Source organism: Pteropus alecto, unplaced genomic scaffold (assembly GCF_000325575.1).
Source record: "Pteropus alecto unplaced genomic scaffold, ASM32557v1 scaffold157, whole genome shotgun sequence".
Taxonomy (NCBI): domain Eukaryota; kingdom Metazoa; phylum Chordata; class Mammalia; order Chiroptera; family Pteropodidae; genus Pteropus; species Pteropus alecto.
Window position 1 is genome coordinate 1,404,185 of NW_006440626.1, and position 22,028 is coordinate 1,426,212.

At 59.6% G+C, this 22,028-nt stretch overlaps 1 protein-coding gene and 1 long non-coding RNA gene across 4 annotated transcripts in view; both read right to left on the reverse strand.

Moving 5' to 3' along the window:
• The window catches only part of PARVB (parvin beta), a 79,110-nt gene continuing 57,082 nt past the window's right edge, over window positions 1-22,028 (reverse strand). For all 3 annotated transcript variants that reach the window (XM_015593567.2, XM_015593568.2, XM_015593566.2), the window contains exons 7-13: window positions 20,856-20,914; window positions 17,927-17,946; window positions 12,357-12,418; window positions 9,996-10,064; window positions 4,839-4,940; window positions 1,389-1,461; window positions 1-97 (exon numbers count right to left, since the gene is read on the reverse strand). In XM_015593567.2, the coding sequence (XP_015449053.1) occupies window positions 21-97; window positions 1,389-1,461; window positions 4,839-4,940; window positions 9,996-10,064; window positions 12,357-12,418; window positions 17,927-17,946; window positions 20,856-20,914 (462 nt within the window). In that variant the 3' untranslated portion in view covers window positions 1-20. The remainder of the gene's footprint in view (window positions 98-1,388; window positions 1,462-4,838; window positions 4,941-9,995; window positions 10,065-12,356; window positions 12,419-17,926; window positions 17,947-20,855; window positions 20,915-22,028) is intronic.
• LOC112484218 lies at window positions 8,035-9,988 on the reverse strand. Its single transcript, XR_003047941.1, has 2 exons — window positions 9,189-9,988; window positions 8,035-9,109 (listed from the first exon to the last, which is right to left on the reverse strand). It is a non-coding gene; the product is annotated as an uncharacterized LOC112484218 (long non-coding RNA).

Below are 22,028 nucleotides of genomic sequence, written 5' to 3' on the forward strand. Positions count from 1 at the left end.
GTCCCCGCCGTGGTCTGCCGTCACTCCAAGCTCTTGTACTTGGTAAACAGGTTGTAGAGAACCCGCAGGGTGGACTTGAGGTCCAGGTTCACCACATCTGCAGAGCGAAACAGAGAGCATGTCGGTCGGCGGGGACGAGATAGGTCCCCGGGAGCCCTGGTGCCATCGCCTGGGGGGCGCGTGGGACAGGGGCCAGGTCAGTCGTGGAGTACTGCTCTGTAGAGACATCCAGGACGCACTGGGCAGCGCTGCCCCCAGACGCGGGCCTCAGGGGGCGAACCAAGGCCGTCTCCTGCGGGATGAGCACCTGGGGTGGCCAGGACAGGGTGCTCCATCGTCCCCTCTAGGGTTAGCGTCAGGACAAGTCCGCAGACCGATGGCGTCTATGTGGTGTGGGATCTGCCACAGCCAAGGATATTTGCCGGGAACCAAACGCCCAGGGGCCAACTTGGGGCAGGGCCGCTGGCCTGCAGCGGGACCAGGCCTCCAGGGACAGGGCAGGGTGGCAGCTGCCATCCCGCCCCTCAAGGTGGGGCACGTGGTTCCTGCCGCAGGGCGCTTACAGGATGACAGGTCCCTCTGGAGCCCAGTTAGTCTGGGCCACCCTCTTTGGTGGCAAGGGGACCGGTCCTCCTGGGAGTCGGGTGTCTGGTTCTTGTCCTCACATACCTTGTGACCTCAGACAAGTGACAGAAAGGGCTGTGGCTCAACGGTCACATCCCATCCCCGGATAGGCCTTAAATGGTGGCTGGTGAGCCTCCCCGGGTGGGCGTGTGGAGGGTAAGGAAATCATCCCACCCAGACTTCCTGCTGTCACTGCAGGGCTGGGATTCTCCAAGAGGGGTCCCCAGACCAGGAGCATCTGTGTCCCCTGGCAGCTCGTTAGAAACGGGACTTGCCGGGCCCCCCACGGCCCCCGAATCACAAGTTGTTCTTTGAGTTTCCCGAGACTCTGATGCCCCCTCACTCGGAGAATCTCAGAACAGATCACTTAACAGCGGCCAGGGAGGGCTGCTCAAGGAGCAGGGACGTGGCCCGCCGCCCTTTGGCGGCCACCTGGGCCATTAAACCGCAGCAAGCCTTTCATGTGCTCTCGAGTCAGGAGACCACGGCCCCCGCCCAAGCCCGGGCTCCTGGACACGAGTTCAACCCTGAGGCCCGTGGGCAGAGGCCACAGCCTCCGAGTCAAGTGGTTCCTATAGAACTAGCATTGGTGGCCTGGTCCCCAAAACCAAGAGCATGGGGGAGTAGGGGAATGGGGAGCTGGTGTCGGCAAAGCTTGACCTGCGAGCCACCCACTCAGGGCCTCCCAGACACCTCAGAGACCCAGGGCCTCACCCCGCTTCCCCGCCCTGCCCCTCCCCAAGGGCACCTGGCTGGGGCTTTACCTTCGGGCCTGGCCTTGGGTTTCTTGAGCCCTCCATCCAGCATCAGCTCAAAGGCAAAGGACACATTGTGGACCTGCCAAGGATGCAAGAGTTAGCGCCCGGCAAGGCTGCCCCAGGCCCACCGCCGCCCACTGCTTCCCTTCCGACAGGACAGGGACGGAGGGGAGCATGGACAGAAGGAGCACGAGGCCCGCAAGGCCCCAGGGCACCCAGTGCACGCACAGGTGGGTGGAGGGAAGGTGCAGACGTCTGCCGAGGGCCTTACACCCCTCGCCAGTGACCGGGGGTGGCTGGGCAATGCAGGGACGAAGGCACAGAGCCTGCCCTCAAGGGCCCAGGGGTCCCCGTGTGCCTGCCCCGCTCCAGGCCCCGGCCCATCCGCACGATGAGATGTGACGGCAACCCCATTTTGCAGATAAAGAAGCTGGGGTTCAGGGAAGACGAGTCACTTCTCAGAGGCACACCTCCCCGGGCACTGTCCCCAGCACAGAGCAGGCCTTTCTCCCTGAGCAAGTGCCCGCTCCACCCTCTGCCCGCCACCATCCAGATTGTCTCGTCTGCACCCACACGGCAGGCTGGGGGTCAAGGTGGAGACAGGACGGCAAAGACGGGGAGACAGGAAGCAGCGTCAGGGCTAGATGACCAGCCCGGCCTGGGAACAGACGTCCTCCCGCTGCCTCTCCCGTGGGCCTGGGCACAGGCAGGTCACCGGCAGGGAGAATGTCCACGCCTGGCACTCAGACCTCAGCGGAGAGACGGCTTCTCAAAACTACTCAGCACCGAGCATGGTGTGGCCGTGAAACCCACCCTGCCCCACGGAGAGGACAGTTCGGGGGTCACTGCCTTCTCAGTCCGTCTGCTTGGAGCCACCTGCTCCCACAGGGACGGATGTCGAAACGAGACTTTCCTTCTGCTCCTCTGAGCCTGAGGAGACCACCAGACAGGACGTGGCCACCACCCCCCTCCTTATCCGTCAGGGCCTCGCCTGCACCTCCAAGCACCTCTCGTGCCCCAGCAGAGATGTGTCCCCCGAGCCCAGACCCCAGACAGGGCGGACGCAATAGGGGATGACTCCTGACGAGGCTTTGGGGCCACCCTCCCTGACGGTGACGGCAGAATGGGACCCCGGGCCAGTGAGGACCGGGCCACACACCAAGCCCCATGCCACAGTCCAAGAGCCAGCCATAAAAAGGGTTTTCGAGAACCCGTCCAGCTGAGAGAATAGAGGGTTCTGGAACAGGAATGGCCTCTTCCGGCTCCGCCCCAGCTGACCTGTGACCCTCGGCCGTCTCTCGCCCTCCTCAGAGACAGAGGGGAAAGACCTGGAAGCTAAAGCCCTTTCTGGCATTTGCTTCTAGGAATAACCTCCAAGTCCCGAGGACACAGTCCACTCCGGAGAGAGGGAGGCACCGGAGAACCTTCCAGAAAGACGATCGATGGGCACCAAGGTACTTAGCAACGCGGCCAGCACAGAGGGAGACGCTCGCGGTGGCCGTAAAACCGTGAGTGGTGCCCAAGCCCCCGGGACAGTTCGAGGAGCGTCTTTCCTTTGCTTGCAGGAGCCTAAGAGTCCGAGCCGTCCCGCCTCATGCTTTCCCTTAACCCCACGCAGTCGTCCACGAACGCAGCCCGCGGTGTCCCCGGCCTCGGTCACCGAACCCCACTCGGGCTCCTCCTGCTGCTGCGAAGTTCCGGGTGCCGGGGCAAAGGCGCCTCTCAGGGCCTCGGCCCCTGGGAGGGACTCAGCATCATGTCACCACCGCCCTGCCTGGGACCAGCCTGAAGTGGGCTCCGTCTACACAGTGGGGAAACACCACCGCCTGTGAGGTGGTCGATAAACGTCACGGCTCAGGAAGAACTTCCCAGCGGCTCTGCGATGCCCAGCGCTCTCTGGGAGGGGAGGGGAGAGGCTGCGGGGGTGAGGCTAACGGGCCCAATAAGGATCCCCCAGAATCCAGCATCCTCCGAGGAGGCGAGCCCCAGATGCCCGTGGAGCCACGGCCAGAGGTGCCCGTTCTCGAGGATGAGCGGGCCAGCACCGCGCTGGACGCTGTCCCCTAAAACAGCCTTCCCTTCGTGGCTCCCATTCAGAGGCAAAATTGGATTGAACAGGCCTCGCGCCTCCCAGGCCAAGGCAGTGACAGACAAAGACTTTCATCGTCGTTTCAAAGGGGAGGAAGCCGCAGCTGGGAGGGGACACCCCTGCCATTTGCACAGAGCCTGTGTGTGGGGCGGGGGGTGGGAAGCCCGATTCCAGACCGCCTTGGCGAAATTCACTGTCCTCGCCGGCACGCTTATTAATTTGAACCAAGAAACGTTCTCTCCAAAACGACGCTTCTGCAGCCAGCCCCCTGGGGCCCGGAAATTCATGAGCCTCTTCACCGAACTGTGTCCCCGTTGCCAGCACGACAGGAAAGCCGCGTTTCCTGGCCAGGTCCCACGGTTCTGCTGGTTCCCTCTGCTCTCTACGCCTCTGACCGTGGACTCTAACGCGCCGGGACCTGTCCCATCTGCTCCAATCCCATCGCGGCCGGCGAGACGGCAGCGGCGTTTGGCCAGGTGCAAAGGGCCTGCCAGGCGCCGGGAGCGGGCGGGTTGATAGACACTGGCCCCGTTTTCGGGGGTTGCTCTGGCTGTCACCACCGCTCGTCTGCCGCTCGGACTCGCGGGTCTAGCACTTTGAGAAAACAGAATGACAGATGTCCGTGCGTCCAGGCAATATGGTCGGTCCACGCGCCAAGTTGCCGAAGGCGAGGCACTAACTCCTGCCAGATGGCTGGACTTGGGGAGGCCCCGGGCGGGAGGCCAAGCGCTCAGTCACACAGGGCAATGGCACCGGGGACAAGCGACCCAAGTGTACAGGTCAGGCCCTTTGATCCAAGCAATCCTATTGAAGGGATTTTCCTAGAAACAATCCACAGGAATGAAACACAAACAAACACACAGACACACACACACACACATTCAAGAAGATGCTTGTTTTCATAGGGGAAAAGTAGGAACGAGCGGCACGAGAGTGGGGAACAGGAGACAGCAGTGTCGAGGCCACTCCACGGGGCTCCTGCCACGCCTGGAAACGGCGTCTGGGAGACCGTCAAGCAGCAGGAGGCACGAGATGTGACATCCACGTGGCCGGGGCGGGGCACTCCACGGGGCTCCTGCCACGCCTGGAAACGGCGTCTGGGAGGCCGTCAAGCAGCAGGAGGCACGAGATGTGACATACACGTGGCCTGAGCGGGGGACAGATTGGCAACTCTACTGGCCTTTGACCACGATTGTTAAAATTATCTCGTCTTGGGGGAAGACCCGAAAGGGAACACCCCACCTGTGGCTGTGCCGGGCGCGGCCGACGGCTTTTTCATTTCCCAAGGGGTTCCGCCTAACCGATCCCGCGTGCCATGCCACGTTACATTTGAAGAACGCGCTCCCACGACGCAGACGCGCACGTACCTTCTGGTCGAAGCTGTCCGGGGTCAGGTAGAAGTTGTGCAGGGGCACGAAGTAGTCCTCCAGCAGCCCCATGAGCAGGACCAGGTACACGCCGTCTGCAAACTACAGAGGAATACGCGGTGATGCTTCTGGTGCGTGACTCAGGGAGCACTATGCATCCACTCAGAAGGACGAAGACATTTTAAAGCAAAACAGCGCATGTCCGGTTTAGGTGAGAGCACCTGCAGCCAGGAGCGGGGCCTGGGCGCAAAGCGTCACACCAGGACCAGATGTGACCGTGTGCCTTTGGAGCTGGACCACAGCTACGGGACCGGACCACCCGGCCGCGGGGCCCGTCCCCCACTGCCGGCTTGGGGAACGACACGGGCTCCCATCTCTCAGGGCTGGAGTGCAGATCAGGGACGGGGTGGGCAGGGAGCACCCAGCACACACCGAGGGCTCCAGCGGTGTCAGCGGCACTAAGCCGAGCCCGCGATGGCCCTGTGCCTCGGTTCGAGGTTTGCAGCCCTGTCCTGCTCACTCGTCAGCTGTCCAAGTGCCACCTTCTCACTATGCTCACGGCACAGGACAAGCTTTCTCGTCCTCAAGCTTTGGTGACGGTGAGCCTTTGTGTGTACCCAGCATGTAGTGTCCATCCCAACTGGGCCCTGAACAGCGGGGTCGGCGCTGGGGGGAAAGCCCCACGGACTGCAGCCCTTGCTCCAGCTCCCTAACCCCTCTCCGGCCACCGGGCCCAGCACCACCTCCCACCCGCAGCAGGGGCCAGGACCGAGGACGACAGCCTCTGCTCCCTGGCAGACGGCCCCCTGTCCCATGAGCCAGGACAGGGCATAGCTGCTCCTTTTGCAGACAAAGCGCTAGAGACCAAGGTGGCAGAGCAGCTTCTGGAGGGGGAGGGACGCCTCAGCCACCCCCACGGAAGACAGAGACGGCGTCCCTGAGGGGCCCGGACTCGCCACAGTCCCCTGTGGGGCGAGGACGCGTGAGGACCCGAGCCTCCAATGGCTGGAGCCGCGTCGTCCAGTCCGCAGCCACTGGCCACCTGGGCTTATTGAAACGGAAAACGGCTTTCCTTGAATGCTGCAGACGTATCCTTTTTTGCTGTAGTAAATTACGCACGATGTGAAATTCGCCATCTTAACCGTTTCTAAGTGGCTCCGGTTCCGTCTGCTCAAGCACATCCGCGCGGTCGTGCAAACCCATCTCCAGAACGCCCAAAGTGCAATCGTTTAAAAATTACCCAAATGCAGGATCAGCTCAGCCACACTAGCCACATGTCAAGCGCTTGGTGGCTCCGGGTGGCCAGAGGCCACCGTATTGCACGGTGCGACGACACAACGTGTCCGTCATTCGAGAAAGTTCTACCAGACGACTGGACAGCGGGGGGTGGGGGGCAGGGGGCCTTTCGCTTCCTGAGACGAGCGACCCACACGGGTGACAGGAGAACCTGAGAACGGAGGACACTTCATTCTCAAAACAATGACCGCCCCCTCCGCCGTCTCGGGCGGGCTGCCAGGCCCCCGATTTCAAGATGAGAAGCCAAAATCGCACACATGCAACAGCACAACACGCTGTCCCCAGGGAACGGAGGGGAAGCTGAGACACAAGCCGGGAGCAGAGGGGCCTGTGGGCGGTGGGCGAGCGGTGGGGGGCGTCCGGGGCTGGTGACCTGATGCGATCTGACGGGTAAACGGCCCGCGGTCCGCGTGTCACGAGCCTCGTGCTCCCGTGTCGTGAAGGCACTGCTCGCCCCTCTCCTTAAAGCCAGAATCACGTGTACCCCAGGCAGCCGTTCGCTGTCCACCCTGGCGGAAGGCACTGGCATCCTCCCCCAGTGACAGCACGCCCGCGTGCCCAAGACACTGGCCCTCCCGTCCACACCGACCATTTGCAGACAACCAGAGGTCGCCCGTGAATGAAGACCCCACCCGCACCACCCAATGCTGCTGCACCCAGACGCCGAGACCGGCAGAGAGTCCGCTCACTTCCGTGGCACCTTCTTAGCCACCCCTGGCCCACCACGTCACAGGACGGTGGGAGAGATGGGAACCGAAGGGAGGAAGACACGGGAAGGAAAGGAGGCGCCCGGCAGAGTGAGGGCCAAGCAGAGCGTGGTGGTTCACCCACAATGAGTGGGGTGCCCCATCTGCACAAACGCAGAGCAGGAGGTCCTGCTCAGGGGTGCGCCTAGCTCGGAAATCCCCACGGATTCCCCGAGACACCACCATCGCCGTCTCCATCATCGATAGTGACTTCTAACCCACCCCTGGCCCACGGATTCCCAGAGACACCACCATCGCCGTCTCCATCATCGATAGTGACCTTTAGATGCATTTTTCTCCATTAAGCCTCACCAGTCTGCAGTTCCATGTGTAGAGAGAAAGCCAGGCAGTCTAAGTAACTGGCTCGTATCACAGAGCTGGGAGGCTGCCCGGAAGACACAAGTGGCTTTAAAAAGGAGAGACAGCACCCTTACACACGCACACTCATGCACACGCACGCACACGCATGCATACACGCACCCTCCGGGCAGGAATCTGAACCCGGGTCTCTGACTTCGATGATGAACGTATTTATAAAGATACCGGATTCCATCGCAATTGCATTTCTGTGGCCACGATGCCTTCTGGTGAACCGGTGGTTAAAAACACTTTTAGGATATTACTTTATATAGTAGAGTGATAGGAAAAACATGGGCGCCACTGAGTAAATAAATATTAATGCAAATTTAAGTTTGGAGTCTCAGTCTAAGACGTCTGCTGCTAACACTGCTGTGTGGGCTCCTCTGAGAAGCGACAGCTGGGAGCTGCCAGCGGGGAGGTCCGGGAAAGTGTTTTCTCAGCTCTGCGGTGAGAGCTTCCGGTGGTCACTCCTTCCGGGCCCTCAGCGTCACTCCCTCTGCTCCCACCATTCTATTCCTAGGGGTTGATCCTGAGGAAACCCACGAGGCACGAAGATGCTCACTGCACTGCTGTCTACAAGAGCGGGAAACGCCCCATCATGAGGGATGGGTTTAATGGAACACAGAGCAGCCTTCGATGAAATAGAAGGCAGCTGTTAAAAGTGACAAACACAGAAAGACAGACCAGGCCGCAGAGAAAAGACGAGACAGAAACACACGCACACACACACACGCACGCGCACAAAAAGACGCCCACAATGTATTTGTAAGAAAACACACATTACAAAACAGCTGTACCATACGATCCACTGTCATTTTAAAAATACACGTATGCATATAAAATATCCAGGAAAATATACATCCAACCATGATATAGTGTTACCCCTGGGGAGGATGATTGTCGGGAGGGAGAACAGAAGCTTTTGACTTTTCAGCTAGTTCTTCTGGACTGTTACTACAGCAAACAGCAAAGAAGCAGAGGCTAACTGTGCAATATCAGTAAACTGCAAAAAATAATAAATGCAGTTGCAAACGATGCACAAATACACACATTAAAAACGGGCCATTCGGCTTTCAAATGCAGACCCACGCTGTTCCCGATCAGCTATCGATGTAGAGAAAAGGTCTGGAACAAACCTCCCAGCACAGTGATCTCTGGGTGACAGGATTACGGATGATTTTTATTTGTTTTGCTTATCAGCCTGTTCAGACATTTTTGCAATGAACCTGAATTAGTTTTTTAATTAGAAAAGCAAATGAGAAAAGTTAAAGAAAGAGAACGGATGAACGCAATCACCCAAGGGTTTAAGAAGGATCAGCTGTGCATTAGAGCTAATCCGAGAACGCAAAGCTCGGAAGTCCAGCCCCAGCTAATCCTGGGGAAATTACATGTTGTCCTCCACGCTTGCCGAGTGCTCAAAACATATTTCACAGTGCTGCTTTCATTTTGAGTGGGGGTGGGGATATACAGCTGACCCTTGCACAGTGGGGGGGCCGAGGGGGCAGAGGGGGCCGAAAATCCACATAGTGTATGCCGCATCCTCACAATAAAGTAAGGTAGCAAAAAGACGTTAAGAAAATCATGAGAAAGAGAAACATTCACGTTGCTGTGCTGTATTTGTCGACGCCATGAGTCAGCGTCGTCTGTTTACAAGAGTCATCATTTCCGACGTCGACATCCCCTTACGTGACGCAGCACGCTGCAGGTGTGACATGTATTACTAGCGCTCGATATCGAAAACGAGAAGATAATGGGAAAGAGAAATTCACATTCCCTGACAGGTGCAACAATCATGCACTGATAAAGCAGCAGCAACAGGATTGCTTGGTGCCGGCAAGAAAATCTCCAAAAACGCTTCCGATATAGTTCCTGGGGAAAAAAATCCACGTATACGTGGACCTGTCCAGCTCAAGCCCGTGTGTTCAAGGCTCAACCGTACTTTACGAACCTCCTGCAGGAACGGCATCCTGTGCACAGGCACGTGAGGGATGCCCAGTGAGACTTTGCTACGTGCCAGCCACAGCTCCGAGGTGAGGACGGCAGCCGAGAGCAGAAGCCGGGGGGACAGAACATTCTAGACCGAGGGGCCTGTACGTGCACAGGCTCGGATGCGGGGGCGGTATGGCATCTCGGAGGGTATTATGGGTCGAACTGTGTCCCCCTCCCAATAAAGTGTGTGGGGTCCTAGCCCCTAGTCCCCGTGAATGTGATCTTGTTGGAAATAAGTCTTTACCGAGGTGATCATTAAATGAGGTCAGGAGGGTGGCTCTGATTCAACATGGCGATGTCCTGACCAAAAAGGGAGACTGGAACGCGGGCGTGCACGCGGGGAAAACACCACGCGAAGTCGGAGGCAGAGATCGGGGAGCTACCCCTACGACCCCACGAGCATCAAGGTCACCAGCAAACCCCCGGAAGCCAGAGGAGAGGCCTGGGACAGGTTGCCCCTCTCAGCCTCAGAAGGAGCCAGCTCTGGGGACGCTGGGACCTGTAGCCTCCAGACCGTGAGAGAATAAACATCTGCCATCTCAGCCGCTGTCTGTGGCACTCTGTTCCGACAGCCCCGAGAAATGAAGGCGGAGAGTCTGAGAGAGGCCAGGGGGCTGGCGCGGGAGCCACCTCAGCCACCGGGCGGGCCTTCCTGTCACGAACGCGATGGCACCAGGTTCGCTCACAGGGCCCTCCCGGGATCAGAGCGAGCGCTGGCTGCCAGCAACGCAGGACAGAGGGCCCTTCAGCCCAGGACGCCGCTTACCTGGGTCTCTAGTTCCGTCACCTCCAAATTCAGCTTGTTCAGGTGCTTGTTCACAAAGGTGATGAGAGACTGTCAAGGCAAAGAGACACGGGAGCCGTGAGAGTCGCCCCCCCCGCCTCCCCCGAGGGAAGGGATCGACCGCGCCATCGCTGGCTCTGTGAGACGCTGTCCTCATCCGTTGACCGAAACAGAAGGCGCATGTTTGAGATGTTCTTGCAGTGGCCTTTGGTTTTCACGGAATAACGAAACCCATCCAGCTGGAGAAGGGAACGCGCGTCTCCACGTGCCGACCCGTGTCGACCCGTGTGCGCACACGCGGACACACCCGTGCCCTTCAGAAGGATGCAACTGTCGGCGGAAGAGAGCTCAACTTTTACATGTGTCCTAGACGTAGCCCTGAATGACAAAAAACGTGCGGGAGACAGGCCGCCTGGGCCACGCCCCTTGCAAAGGGCCCGTTCTACCCAGGCTTCCTAGGGGGAGCTTAAACCTCATCAGCATCAGCAACCCCACCCACCCCACCTCCGGACATGATGTCACTTCCTCACTCCTTCCAAATTTGCAGAGCGGCTACGACGGGCCAGGCGCTGTGCCCGGTGCTGGGGACGCAGAGGCAGCGGGACAGAGGCAGGCCCTGGAGAGCCTGCGACATTCCTAATCCTCCATACGCACGCCCAGGGGAGGCGACGGAGAAATCGAGAGCTATGGCGGAGCGTGCGAAACGGGCGACAGGGGCAGGGTGGCTGAGTGACCAGGAGAGGCGTGTGGCTCCCTGGAAGTCCTGGGGGGAAACGTTCGAGCCGGGCCGGGCTGGGGTGCGGGGTGGGCGGAGCAGGTGCCCAGCTCTGCCAACATTATGTGCAGACCCTGTGGCGTCTCCAGGCCGTGGCCAGATGCCGGGGCCGGATGTGGGTGGGATGGGAGAGAGTAGAAGGGGGTGACCCCAGGAACAGCTGGAGAGGTGGGCAGGACCCCCCTGAGGTTACTCTGGGGTACGAGGAGCCCCTAACACAGCAACTCTCCCTGTGGGGGTGCGGAGGGGCCAGGCTGGAAGCAGGAAGCTGTCAGGCAAATGAAAAGATTTTGTCTAGTTCATCGCTAGGGTCCCAGCGACCGAAATGTCTTTTCGAAAAATGAATGAGCGCTGTTTCTCCTGAAAGACGGAAGCTAACGTCCCGCGATGTCACGTTCCACACCGGTGGCTGGTCGCGCGCTGGGCCCGTGCACACACCTGGTCACACTTTACTGTCACGGTTCCCCATGGTGGGGATTGCCTGCACCTACTTGACAGATGGAGAAACTGAGGCAGACAAGTATAATCTGCCGCAGGTGACACAGCTGGTAAGTGGGCAGGCCAGGCATGGCTGGGCTGGGAGTGGGGCCCGCTTCGAGGCCCCAAGGTGTGTCCCTCATGACCTCAGGAGGCTCAGACGGCTCCGCCCTTTAGGGCCCCTGGGACCATTCCACTGGCCTTTTGCAAAGTGCTGCCAAAAACTAACCATCTCATTGTCCCAGCCTGGACCATCATTTTCCAAAAACGGGTCCCCCAGGAAGGTAATGTGTTCTATCCCAAAAAAATGTCACTATCAACAAACAAGTTTGGGAAAAAAACGCTTCTTACTGAGCTGCTTGGAGGATTCCACGCATGTTAGTATATTAAAGACCCTGAGAAATCCTGCGGTAAGAAACCTGTTTGAGGACAGTGTTCTAGAACTCTCTCCTGGGTCTCGGGCAGAAACGATCACTCCTCAGGTTTCGCAGGAAGGCTGGAAGCACAGCCGTCTGGCCATCCCCAGTAAGCTTCTGCAGGCGCTCAGACAAGTCCACGTGCAGCGAGGCGAGCCTCGCCTCCCCCCGCAGGACAAGCCTTCCTGCCAGATGCCCCCGGAAGCTCGAGGCTTTTTCCATCCACAGGTTTACCAGCAGGCTGCCTGGGCTGATGTCGGGGGCCTGTCCCTCACACTCCTGCCTACGGGCAAATGGGCCACGTCCACACGCAGGACAGCTGTGCCGGCAAAGGCTCGTTTACTGGGCAGTTCGTGAATGCAGCTTGGCAATGAGGCCAGCGACAGCCAGCAGGTGAACATGCTTAGAAACATTCCCACACTGCAGAAAAGGCTCCAGCAGGAAAGAGCCCCACGCCCACCGCTGGCTGGGGACCTCGCTCACTCAGCAGAAGCGGGTGGGCGGCGGGAAGACACCCAGGGAGCGGAGATGTGGAGTTAAAAGGTGCTAATTTTATGCACTGTAGGTACGTTTTGACTATAATTACACTTCAATCCATGTGGCAAACATTGCAGAGATTTCAAACGATCTCCCCACCTTCCCAGCGTGGAGCCCGCGCTGTGGAAAAGTCCTTACCTTCTTCACCAGGCTGAGCTTGTCGGGCGCGTGGTCGAACAGGGTGTCGAAGGCGTCACGCTCTGTGTGACATGCAGAGACATGGGGGCAGGGTTACGGACACATGCTGAGCTCCCGCCCCGCCCCCCGGGGGAGGGGCAGCGTCCCCCCCTCGGGACGGTCACACCTGCCTGGACTCGTCCGGTTCCTGCCTGAACCCTACAAGGTCCAGGGAAAGATGCTCTGGGCTCCTTCCAGCTTGTCTTCCAACATGAAACACACAGGGAGCCCGTGGACCTCCGTCCCGACCACGGCCCCGGCCGGGGCCTCCCTGCTCCCGCCCTTCCCCCCGCACTCCTGTGGACCAGTGAGTCCCGGCAGCGCATCGGCCACGGCTCGGCCCAGAAGCCTTGGCCTCCAGCTCACCGGGCTCCCTCCTCCGGCCCTCGTCCCTCCCGTCCGTTCTCTCCAGCAGGCAGAACAAGCTTCGTAAAGTGTAAACTGGACGTTTCTCGCCTTCTCCCCATCCCTGCCTCGCCTAAAACTCTCCGACCACGTCTCATCGCTCTTAAAGTTCATTCTCCCTCCCTCGGGCCCCTGGGACCCAACAGGCTCGGGGTCACCCCCCGACACGCTGGCCCTCCCTGACTTCACTCCACGGACTGGCTTCCCGGCTGCTCCTCACTCACTCACCACGGGGCCTTCGCACCTGCTGTCCACCTGCCCCCCCTTCCTGCAGGTTGCTCCCATATAGCTCCTCTGAAGGGCCTTCCGTGACCACGGGGAAGAGCACCCGCCGTCACTATGTGTCCTCTTACCCTGCCGGACTTTCTTCACAGTGCTTAATGACTGTGGCCTGATTTGTCAGCGTCCCAGAGCCGACACTGCTGGTTCCCTGCTCTGCCTCCGGCTCCCGGACAATGAAGGGCCCACGGCCAGTGCTCAGAACAAATGCATGAGCCGGAGGGGACCCTGCCCCACGGTTTCTCTTCAGGGGACATGTCCCCTTCTGTGGGAACATCTGCAGGGCCACCGTGTCCCCCGCCATCCTCCTCCAAGGCCAGCCCCAGCCTAATCCCACAGCCGCTCTCAGCCCAACCTGCCCTCCGGATTAACCAGGACCGGCCCCTGCCCTTCGTACAGTGACGCCCCTGGCACCGAGTCAACACGGCTCTTGGGAGATAAGAAAGGCGCAGGGTGGCTGGAGGCCGGGGACCTGGTTCTAGCCTGGTGCTGCTGTGGGGTCCCATGGAAGCAAGACAGAGGCTGCTACAGGCTGGACCCCCGTGGGAGGGCTGAGGTCTGCAGGGCGGAGGCAGGGCTGTGGGGAGTCGCTGCTAGGGCAGGGGGCCAGCTGACACCCCCAGGCCCCTCAGGGAGCCTTCTCCTAGGCCTGAGGGGTGTGTGTGCGCATGTGTGCGTGTGAGATGGGTTCACACACGACTATGGGGACGGGGCGTGCGCGTGTTTGGGGCGGATAACCCAAAGGCCCAGCCCTGCAGAAGCCTCTCTACCGCAGCAACTGTAAATTATTTTTATAATCTTCTAAGTCAGATTATTCTCAATAAGACAGTCTGCTAAGGAGGGGGAAAAAAGCTAATCTTTACAAAGCAAAAATACAAATTTTAAATGCAGCTTGAGAAGAACCCCAGGAGCAGAGCGGAGCTTGACGTCAGCCGGGTATTTTTAGCTGGGCCACTGCTGGGCTCCCAGTCAGGGCGCGAGGAGGGGGCATCGGAGCAACGTCACACGGCCGGGTGGGCCTTTCCTGCGCCCTGCGTGCCAGGCCTTGGGAACGAAAACAGGTCCGGGTTCAAATCCCGGTCGCCCGCCTTCAAAGTCCCCTGACCCCAGGCAGGCGGCTTCTCTCCCTGAAGCTGCTTGCTCCTCGGCCAAGGGGGGTCGAAAACAGCCCCTCCCTCACCGCGGGTAGCAGTTAGAGGGGACGAGGACAGGGACACACTGCCTGGCAGCACGCGGTCCGTGAGACCTCCCTCCTGTCCTGCTCCGCCCTCACCGCCCACCCCTGGGGACAGCCACCGAGATCAGCAGGGAGGGGGCCCAGGCTACTGGACGCAGACGGGTAAACCAAGGAGGCACAAAGAGGTCGGGTACCCCAAAAGGCCGGAAAGGACACAGGAAGGGGCCGAGTCAACCACAGCGTGCCGGTGTCTGTCAAGTTCAGCCTTTGGGGAGTGTGGTCCAGATAAAGCTGTTTTTGTTTGAGTTGACATTTTTTAAACTGGAAGATTTATCCCTAAGTTCTGAATTTCTGGCTTTTCTTGGAGAACTGGACGCTGGGGCCACAGCGAGCCCACATTCTCACCTGGCATCAACGGGCACCCACGGAAGTGGGGTGTGGACCGTGCAGTTGGTCCCAGACCCCACCACTCCCCACTGCCACCAACAGAGGCCAAGGGGCAGCTGCCCGTTCGTTATCCCTCGATAGTCTAGCCACTGCCCTTTTTACGTTATTAGCCTGGTCCCTGGACGCACCCGAGTCTGGGGCCCGTGGACACAGGGGACCCGAGGGTACAGAGAGTACAGAGAGACACGAGGGACCCAGTGTGGCCACCAGTGTGACCTGTGAGGGAGGACAAGAGGGGTCAGGTCCTGCAGGGTGAGGTGACCAGAGGGAGGTGACCGGGAATGGCTGCCATGTGACAAAGGGGGAGATGTGGGGGGAGGGGTGGGGTTACGAGGAGACAGGGGAGAGGGGGGGATAAAGCCCCCCTCCCTTCCGCCCAGGATGGGCCCGGGGAGGGGGAGGGGCCGCCTGTGGAGAAAGGCAGCCAGCAAACCCGTTGCCATGGAGACCAGTCTGCAGCTCCCCAATTCCCCTGGGGAGGGAAGGGCCTCCCACCCCACCTCAGCCAGAACAGCGATGGTATCAGGAGGTGCGGGGGGTGAGGAGAGGGAGTGGGGAGGGCAGGCAGAGCAGACCCCCCCTCAGCTCAGTGCGCTCAGGTGACAAACTGAGGCCCAGGACACGGCTCCTCGCAAAGCCCAGGGGTGACATGAGCCAAGGAGGGCCTGCCAGCGACTGGGATGCTGGCTGCTGCGGGCGATGGGCGTGGAGGAGGACGCGGTCCGGCCCACAGGACGCTCACGGGTCAAGGTGCCACGTGAGAAGGGGAGGAGGGAAAGGTCGGGCCCCCCAGACTGCCGGGCACCTCGCGTCTGCCGGGCATATGGCCGGGCTCCGGGTGAGAAAACAGAGCGAAGTAACACAATCCCTGTAGCAGAGCGGTGGTCACTCAGGCGGGGTCGGGGAGGGCCCCCTGATAAGCGGAGTTGGAGCCAGAGCAGGAGGAGCCCAGGGGGTGGGCCACAGGCGGTCAGGATGGGTGAGAAAACAGAGCGGAGCGACACAATCCCTGTAGCAGAGCGGTGGTCACTCGGGTGGGGGTCGGGGAGGGCCCCCTGATAAGCGAAGTTGGAGCCAGAGCGGGAGGAGCCCAGGGGGTGGGCCACAGGCGGTCAGGAGGGGAGCATTGTAGGCACAGACCAATGCAGTGTGAGGGCAGGAAGGGCCGCAGGAAGGGCCACGCGGGGAGCCAGGAGGCCAGGGGGCAGGCGAGGACCTCGGAGGCCACTGCGAGGGCCGTGGCTGCGGCTTAAACCAAGGCGAGGGGCAATGAGGAGAAGAGTGAGGGGTTCAGGGGAGCTTTAGGAAGCCTGGCCCCAAGGACGGTGCCCAGGAACCAAGTGGAGGGGCCAGCAGGCGACCAGCACCAGGGGAGGGCCTGTCTCTGCAGGGCAGGGGCGAGAGGGGGCTGGAGACGCCCCCCGCAGCCCCGCTGCGCCCGAGGCTGGATCTGGGTAACCAGGAGACCTGGGGTTTGCGTCAGCAAAGCCACCAGGGGGTGGAACTAATTGCCTGCCACCCACTAATAGCCTGTTTGCATCTCACACGCAGGCGAGAGCCTGGACAGGAACGGGGCTCGCTCCACGGGCTTCGCGGTTCCCTCGCCCCCACTCCGTGCCCAGCTGTCTCCCGTGCTGCCCAGCACGGTGGCTGGGTCCTTTCCACACTGCGTCTCACCCAGAGGTGCCATCCTGTGCGCCAGACCCTGGAGGTCGCCCACAGCACGGCCGCGGGCTGCTCGCCCAGTGTTCACTCCCTCCGCCACAGCCCCCAGTGGGACCGATTCGCCCCAAGTTCCCCAAACCTCAAACCGGGCCTGTCCCAAACACAGACGTGACGACAAACAGAAAACCACAGACGACAGTTTAAAATGCTCTCAGGGCCCCACTCTGTGCCTCTGCAATCTGTGGGGGTGGGAGCCCCGCCATACGGAAGGTGCACTGCACCCCCAGACAGGCCTGCACTCAGACACAGGGCAAGGCCAGGCTGCCCATGACGCCCGTCCACTCCGGACGCCTGTCCGCCCACGCCGGCCCCGTGAGCTGCACTCCCCACCGCTGATCTGCGTCCTGAGCAGCTGAATAAGGGACAGTTGTCTTTTCTCCCTGCTTTTTTTTTAAAAAAAATAATAAAGACATTAAAAAGAACTGAGCTGCTATTTTTAAAAAAATAGTGAAGACTAAATGTCCCGAGCCAGCTTAAAGCCCACTTAAGAAAGCTTAGGGACAAATAATTGCTGCCTTTTCTCAGGTTCAAGACCTTCGAGAATACAGAATTCAGTCCCCGTAACAACCTGAGTTACAGGCCCCGGAGGCCCCGCAGCTCCGGGCCCAGCTCCAGGCTGTCTGGCTCCCGAGGCACACCTGGAAGCTTCTATTTGGTTTCCACTTTTCCTCCTAATAGCTGTGCTCACCTTCCAGCTCACTGGAGAACATGGTATTTGGGTCTTTCTGTTCTGGAATGTTCCCCCAAGCGGTGAGCCTGGCTCAGGCTGCCTCTGCCTGCGGCTGACAGCCAGGGCCCCCCAGCCCTGAGGGTTTAAACGCTGCCACACGCTGTCCCTTTGTCTGCCATCCCTGGTGGAGTCGAGGGTGGGATTGTAGGGCTTTAATGGGGCAGGGGACAGCTCTTGGGGAAGAGCCGCTGAAAGCCAACAGTAATGACCACCCCGTAGAAAGAGGGCTGGGTCCCAGGCCAGTGAGAGCACTCATTTCGTACCCCACGTCATCGGCTCACGGCCTGGACTCACAGAGAGGGGAAGGACCAGAGCCAAGGCCGCCCGACTCTAAGGAGGTCTGTTAAGCTGGAGACTTCGAGGCGTAATGACGAAATATGAAAGTATATCCTATAAAGAAACTCTCTCCCGGCAAATTATGCTCTACGTTCAAGCCAACGCCTCCGCCCTCCCTCGTGTCCGGGTCCCACGCTCTGTTCCAGTCCCTGCTGGTCACAACACGTGCCACATCCAGACTTCCTCTGCCCTCTACCTCACCATGCCAACCTTCCACCCCACTGCCCCCAGCACTCGGCCCCTCCCGGCTCTGAGCAGCAAACCACACGCCACAGCGCGGGGCCCACGGGGAACCACACGCTTCCCCTAAGACTCCGGGACTGCTGCCCCCGCCCCCCATGTGACTGCGTGAACCCTGGGGCTTCCCGGGGCAGCCCCAAAGCGCCCTGCGCCCACAGCCCCACCCTCAGCCACATCCCTGGGGTTACTTACCAAACCGACCCATCATCATCCTGCAAACAAGAACAGGAGAGAGTCACATGGTCATTCAGAACGGTTTAATGAGCAGTAGGATGGAGGCCGACAGGGGGGGGGGCCACCCCAAAGTCAGGGCCCCGAAATGCCCAGTCGAAAGGCTTAACGTGAGCCACACTTTGACCAACTCTGCCCCGGGCCTGATCGCCAACCAACGGGAGGTGCTTCCCTAGGTTACCGCATGTGCGCACAGGGTCACCAGCAAATCGCCGTCTGTATTTCCACCTCCCCTTAGTGCCCCTGCGGGGAGGGTGATACATCGTCGTGAGAGTGCAGGTGACACGGAGAAAATTTCAGCAGAAAACGGGTCTTACCAGCCGTCGACTGGTAAACTTTAAGATACCAGCGTGCAGGCTGCCTGCGCCCCATTTCCAAGTCGGCGCGACACACTTTGAAGGAACCTTGAAGCCAGGGGCCCAGCGGAGCCACAGCCCAGGCTGAAACCGCGAAGGAGGGAAGCCCAGCTCCTCCCTGAGGATGTCGCACGTGCAGACGCACGGCTCCCTCCCGCGCGCTACCTTCCTGAGAGGCAAGGGGGCCTTTATTTTATCCCCAAATCCCTCTAGACTCAAGTTGTTTGGCTCCATCTCATTTCACGATTCTCTTGAGCACCTACTATGTGCAGGCCACAGAGACACAGAAATGAACCCCACTGGCCCTGCCCTCGTGACGCCTGGTGGCGAGAGAGACTCCTAAGCCCACATTTGCACACGACCCGTGTGTGCGCAGCGTGACTGACATGTAGGAGAAGCTATGGGAACCAAAGGAAGGCAGCTGCTCCTGCTTGCAAACAGGGAGGGCTTCCTGAAGGAGGTGGCCTCAGAGCCGCCACTAGGAAGGGAACCGGGAAGAATGCTGGGGCTAGGCAGAAACGGAAAGTGGGCCAGGCTCGCGCTCACTCGTGATTATCCTACGATTCCACATAGTTCTGTAATGATAAATGGAAAACCTTCCCCTTCTCAAGACCCTCGGTGTCTTTCCGTCTGTTTGAATGATACCTCCAACCATATTAAAAGTGTGACCTTATTTAAAAAGTTTTTAAAATAAGAAGCAGAAGGTGGATCTTCGGGGCTGCAGGAGGGGGGCTGCAGGGGACTGAAGCGGGCTGCCTGGTCAGCACTGGGTCAGCTGACGGCTGGTGGTCCAGGGGCCCCATCATACCGGCTGAGGCCACGCAGACGGGCCGGGGTCGGGAGACCAGGCAGGAGGCTGGGCGGCCTCTGCTGGTAATCGCTCCCCACCCTGACTTTGGGGCGCTCCCCTCCCCTGAAATTCCCTTAGGGCCACACGGCACTTCCCACATTCCTACGACATACCCTTTCTTACCAGCTGGACTGCCAGCTCTCAAGGGGAGAGACACCTCGGCCTCCGTGCCCAGCGCAGGGCCCTCTGCGTGCTGGTCACTGCTGTGAGCCCTCCCCACCGGGAGATGGCTGAAGATGGCGGAGGTCTTCCCACCCCACTGGGATGGGCCTGGCGGCTCCCGCCCTGGCAGTCTGTCTCCCTACCCCCTGATCCAAGATGGTCCTGTGACTCACTCTGACCCACAGAAGGCGAGGACATAGAAGGAGGTCCAGGGTGCCCGTGGCTCCCCTCTCTCTCAGAACCAAGCTTCTCGAGGACAAGAGGCACGAGAGGACCACTGTTGTCACCAACCATCGGGTTAGCTAAAGACCGGCCCAGCTGAGCCCAGCGCCCACTGCCGACCGCAGAACTGTCATCCAATAAAACGACGGCCATCTCAAGCTGCTCGGGTTCGGGGTGCTTTGTTACACAATCACGGATGAGACGCCACCCTGCACCCTGCTCTTAATTCCTCTCAAGCTGCCCCCTCCTCGCTGTCCCTTGCCCGCCCTCCCCACCCCTCCCCTCCATGGGCTTGGAACAGACGTGGACACGCACCAGGCCACATGTCCCTGCCATTCGCGTGACAGCTCCCACGCCGAAAGCGGTTTCCTGTGTCAGCTCCAAGTTTTGAAAGACCATACAGGAATTCATGGCACGGTAATTAATCACTCCATGAACTGAGTGGGCGGGTTATCTGAGCCGACCCGTTTTTAATGTTCAGTTTCTTCCGAAACAGGTTTAGTTGAGAGGCACAAATGCCATGAATTTTAAAGATGCTTAACAGGGGGTCGTAAGGGCCCCCAAACACCACACACAAAATATACCATTTGATTTGCTATTTTCAATAGATAGGAAGCCTTTTAGGCTTCTTAACAACTTGCCCTCTGGTTTTTAATCCAAGGGACAAAAATGGCTCGGTCCTGTCTGTCAGTGGAAAGTTCTCGTTTGGACACCTTGGGACCATGGGTCCCTCTAAACATCTGAACACCCTCCCTCCCTCCCTCCCTCTCTCTCAACATTCTGAAAGCTCACCTTCTAACGTAAGGAGTGAAAAGCCCACAGGCTTCAGAAAATAACTCGGTTCTAACATTAAACACTTTGAAGATGTTGGCGTGCTCAGTACACGGAAGTTCAGTGTTTTAAATTCCTCCTCACCCTTTTTTTCCTTATAAGAGATTTTGAATGTGATCAATCGTATTTTTATTTGTTTATTATTCTGTCTCATCCCAGAAAAGATTTCAGGCAGCCTAAATAAGTTCTGATTCCTATGTCATACATATTGGTTTAGTTTTCTATTTGGGAAGAAATAGTAGATCTGAAAATCCTCATTCAAATGCCAAACCAGTCTGCTATTTTGCCCTCCCCCCCCCCGCCCACACACACACCCCTTTATAGAATGTGTGGCGCGCGGAACGCTGGGGCAGAGGCCTGCGTGGACAGCTCATCCAGAGCTGAGGGACTGTTGAGTGGACAATGACCCACACACGTCTGGGTCCCCGGCTGCCGTGGGGCCTGGAGGGCTGGGCAGGGGGCTACTTACTCTGTGCTCGTGGTCAGCTCCTCTGTGACATGGCTGGAATGCAGCAGGCCTTCCCGCTTCTGAAACCCCCAAAGAAACAAATAAACACACAAGCACTGAGTGGGCAGAGAGGGCAGGACAGAGGCCATCACTGACAGGGCAGCTGAAGCCATGTGTAGATGGCCAGGGGCCCGGAGACCACCTTGGGGACGATGACAGAACAGAGTCGTGTAGAACGTCCAAGCCGCGCCGGTGGTAGGCTGCAGGTAACCACAGGAGGGTGACCCTTTTGGTGGCTGGAAACTGTCCCCCACCCTCCCCGCTCTAGGTTCTCCATGTCACTCTTAGAGCCGGCAGCTTTGGGGGTCTCAGGAGAAACACCCCAGCTCCCAAAGGGACCCTCCACATCCTACGTCTGGGAAAGCTGAGGAGCACTGAGGGACAAACACGACAATAGGAAACACCCATGCCCGGGGGTGACTGCGTCCCCAGAAGTCGTGCCCACCCGGAAGCTCGGAACGGAAACCTATCGGAGAACGGGGTCTTTGCAGATGCGATTAGTTAAGACGAGGCCATGATGGACTAGAGTGAGTCCTCGATCTTCCTGACGAGAAGAGGGAACGGAGGCAGAAACAGGGACACAGAAGGAGGAGGCTGCGTGACGACACGGGCAGAGCCCGTGAGGACGCCGGGGACAACGCGGCCTGCGAGGCCGGGCGAGGCCCCGCCCGCTCCCTCCCTGGGACCGCGGGCCTCCGCGACAGCGACGGATAAGCGCCTGCTGTTTTAAGCCCCCTGTCCGCAGTGTTTTAGAGCAGCCCTAGGACAGTGACACGGAGTGCGACACGCCTCTCCCGGAGCCTGGACGGTGTGAGGGGACAAGGATGGCGGGGGGTGGTCCTCGGGGCAGTCTGTAAATCACGGGACCTCAGGCTGACCCAACCACCTCATAACTTGAACCTCTCATGGGACAGGGACCTTATATTTCCCACTGGGACACTGCGGACACCGCTGGAGAGCCAAGCTCCCCGAGCTTTCCTGAGCTCGGCCTCCAGCGAACGCTCACCGCGGGTCCTCGCGAGTCAACAGTTGCCACCGGGGCCGGCCGGCGGCTTTGTCACAGCCTCGCGCTGCCTGGTTCTCAGGAGAGCCCCCGAGGGAGGCCCGGAGACCTCCCACTCCCCGACTTACACA